The sequence below is a fragment of the Lolium perenne genome, chromosome 6, assembly GCF_019359855.2.
Source record: "Lolium perenne isolate Kyuss_39 chromosome 6, Kyuss_2.0, whole genome shotgun sequence".
NCBI lineage: Eukaryota > Viridiplantae > Streptophyta > Magnoliopsida > Poales > Poaceae > Lolium > Lolium perenne.
In genome coordinates, this window is record NC_067249.2 from 269633032 (window position 1) to 269636799 (window position 3768).

The window sequence follows — 3768 nt, forward strand, 5'->3', positions numbered from 1 at the left end:
AAAAACAAAGTACTGTAGCAAAATAACACATGGGTTATCTCCCAAGAAGTTCTTTCTTTATAGCCATTAAGATGGGCTCAGCAGTTTTAATGATGCACTCATAAGAAATAGTATTTGAAGCAAAAGAGAGCATCAAGAGGCAAATTCAAAACACATTTAAGTCTAACATGCTTCCTATGCAAAGGAATCTTGTAAATAAACAAGTTCATGAAGAGCAAAGTAACAAGCATAGGAAGATAAAACAAGTGTAGCTTCAAAAATTTCAGCACATAGAGAGGTGTTTTAGTAACATGAAAATTTCTACAACCATATTTTCCTCTCTCATAATAACTTTCAGTAGCATCATGAGCAAACTCAACAATATAACCATCACATAAAGCATTCTTATCATGAGTCTCATGCATAAAATTATTACTACTCCCAACATAAGCATAATCAATTTTATTAGTTGTAGTGGGAGCAAATTCAACAAAGTAGCTATCATTATTATTCTCATCAAGTGTAGGAGGCATAGTATTATCATCATAAAAATTACTCTCCATAGTAGGCGGCACTAAAAGACCACTATCATTATAATCATCATAAATAGGAGGCAAAGTATCATCAAAGAAAATTTTCTCCTCAATGCTTGGGGGACTAAAAATATCATGCTCATCAAAGCCAGCTTCCCCAAGCTTAGAATTTTCCATATCATTAGCAACAATGGTGTTCAAAGTGTTCATACTAATATCATTGCTACTAGCATGCAAATAAGATTCCATGGGTTTTTTAATTTTCGCATTAAACCATTCATGTCTTGACTCAGGAAATAGAATAAAAAGCTCACAGATGTTGTCCATTATGCCTTACTAGTGTAAACAAGAAACAAAAAGATGCAATTGCAGGATCTAAAGGAAATAGCTTCGAGCACAAACACAATGGCGCCAGAAAAGTACTTTACCTGGAACCGGAGTATGAGTGCCTTTTACCTTTCCTCCCCGGCAACGGCGCCAGAAAATACTTGATGCTGTCCAGGACTGGCGCGAGGTTGACGAGGGAGGAAATCCCTGTTGTGTAGCTTTCTGGTCCCCGGCAACGGCGCCAGAAAAGTGCTTGATGTCTACGTTCCCCCTCCTTTCCTGTAGACAGTGTTGGGCCTCCAAGAGCAGAGGTTTGTAGAACAGCAGCAAGTTTCCCTTAAGTGGATTACCCAAGGTTTATCGAACTCAGGGAGGAAGAGGTCAAAGATATCCCTCTCATGCAACCCTGCAACCACAAAGCAAGAAGTCTCTTGTGTCCCCAACACACCTAATAGGTGCACTAGTTCGGCGAAGAGATAGTGAAATACAGGTGGTATAAATAAGTATGAGCAGTAGCAACGGTGCCAGAAAATAGCTTGCTGGCGTGTAGTTGATGGTGGTAGTATTGCAGCAGTAGTAACACAGTGAAACAAGAACAAGCAGTAGTAACGCAGCAGTATTTAGGAACAAGGCCTAGGGATTAGACTTTCACTAGTGGACACTCTCAACATTGATCACATAACAGAATAGATAAATGCATACTCTACACTTTTGTTGGATGATGAACGCATTGCGTAGGATTACACGAACCCTCAATGCCGGAGTTAACAAGCTCCACAATAATGCTCATATTTAAGTAACCTTTAGTGTAAGATAGATCAACAGACTAAACCAAGTACTAACATAGCATGCACACTGTCACCTTCATGCATATGTAGGAGGAATAGATCACATCAATATTATCATAGCAATAGTTAACTTCGCAATCTACAAGAGATCATGATCATAGCATAAACCAAGTACTAACACGGTGCACACACTGTCACCTTTACACACGTGCAGGAGGAATAGGACTACTTTAATAACATTGCTAGAGTAGCACATAGATGAATAGTGATACAAAACTCATATGAATCTCAATCATGTAAAGCAGCTCATGAGATTATTGTATTGAGGTACATGGAAGAGAGATGAACCACATAGCTACCGGTACAGCCCCGAGCCTTGATGGAGAACTACTCCCTCCTCATGGGAGCAGCAGCGGTGATGAAGATGGCGGTGGAGATGGCAGCGGTGTCGATGGAGGAGCCTTCCGGGGGCACTTCCCCGCTCCGGCAGGGTGCCGGAACAGAGATCCTGTCCCCCAGATCTTGGCGTCGCGATGGCGGCGGCTCTGGAAGGTTTCTGTGGTTTTCGTCGAACGCCTCAGGGTTTTCGATCCAGGGGCTTTATATAGGCGAAGAGGCGGCGCAGGAGGGCTTCTGGGGGGCCCACACCATAGGGCGGTGCGGCCCCCCCTCTGGCCGCGCCAGGGTGTGGTGTGGGGCCCCCAGGGCTCCCCTCTGGCGGCTCTCGGGTGTTCTGGATGGTTCCGGGAAAAATAGGAACCTGGGCGTTGATTTCGTCCGATTCCGAGAATATTTCGTTACTAGGATTTCTGAAATCAAAAACAGCAGAAAACAGGAACTGGCACTTCGGCATCTTGTTAATAGGTTAGTTCCAGAAAATGCACGAATATGACATAAAGTGTGCATAAAACATGTAGATAACATCAATAATGTGGCATGGAACATAAGAAATTATCGATACGTCGGGGACGTATCACACACCTCCACTCTTGGCCTTCTCATCCAGATACTTGCTGCAGTTCCTCTTCTAGTGACCATCCACCTTGCAATAGAAGCAAGTGGATCCAGCCGAAGGAGTTGACTTAGTCCCTGAGGAAGAGCTCGGAGTTGGGTCCGGAGCGTTCCCTCCTGACTTGGTCTTCTTCTTTTTAGTGCAAGAACTCTTCTTGAACTTAGGCTTATTCGGCACCTTCAACACTTGACTAGCGCCCTTCTTGAGATCAGCCTCTGCTTGCTTCAGCATCCCATGTAATTCAGTGAGCTTCTTATCCATACCATGCATGTGGTAGTTCGAAATGAACTGACCAAGAGAGTTCAGAATTATATCTGTAACGAACTCTTCGCTAATGGGGTAGCCCAGCCTATCCAGAGACTGCACGTAACCAACCATCTTGATCACATGCGGACTCAGTGGATCACCATCCTTAAGCTTACAGCTCAGCAAAGCTTGAGAGACTTGGTACCTCTCGGTCTTTGCATGAGCTTGGAACATACTTTTGAGGCTTTCGATCATATCGTATGCCTCAACCTTCTCGAACTGCTGCTGCAAGTCCGGTTCCATGTGAGCAAGCATAAGACAGCTAATTTCCGTGGACTCATCCTTAGTCCTACGGTAGGCATTCTGGACAGCAGTGGTTGCATTCTCTACCGGTTCATCTGGAAGTGGGTTGTCAAGAACATGGTCCCTCTTTTCTTGCTTGAGAACAATTCTCAGATTACGGTACCAGTTGGTGAAGTTAGTTCCATTAAGTTTATCTTTCTCTAGGATCGACCTCAACGCAGAACTGGATAACTGAGGAAGACTGCTAGGTGCCATGATCGACAACAGAAAATATGCAAAAACACTTAAGACATGTATCCATAAAATAGCAACAATTAAATGTACGCTCCCACTAGAACTAACACCCCTCCGATGGTTACTAAGTGATTCAAGATCCTAAATAAACAAGTCGACTAGTGAGCTTTAGCATCACCACTAGCCGTCAAGCAATCTAGGTAGGCAACACCTTGCCAATCACATCTCATACGACTCCTGTTGGTCGGGTGGCATCACATGCCCCGGCTCCCGACCGACCTTGCCCCAAGCCCCACAACTGTTGTGATAGACTTGTCTAGCTTACCAAGTGCTAACGCTGTAAGAG

The 3768-nt window shown here is 44.1% G+C and overlaps 1 protein-coding gene across 1 annotated transcript; it reads right to left on the minus strand.

Moving 5' to 3' along the window:
* Positions 1-2654: 2654 nt before the first annotated feature.
* On the minus strand, positions 2655-3443 carry LOC139832743 (uncharacterized). Its single transcript, XM_071822583.1, has one exon. The coding sequence runs from the start codon at positions 3441-3443 to the stop codon at positions 2655-2657; it is 789 nt and encodes a 262-aa protein (XP_071678684.1).
* Positions 3444-3768: the final 325 nt, after the last annotated feature.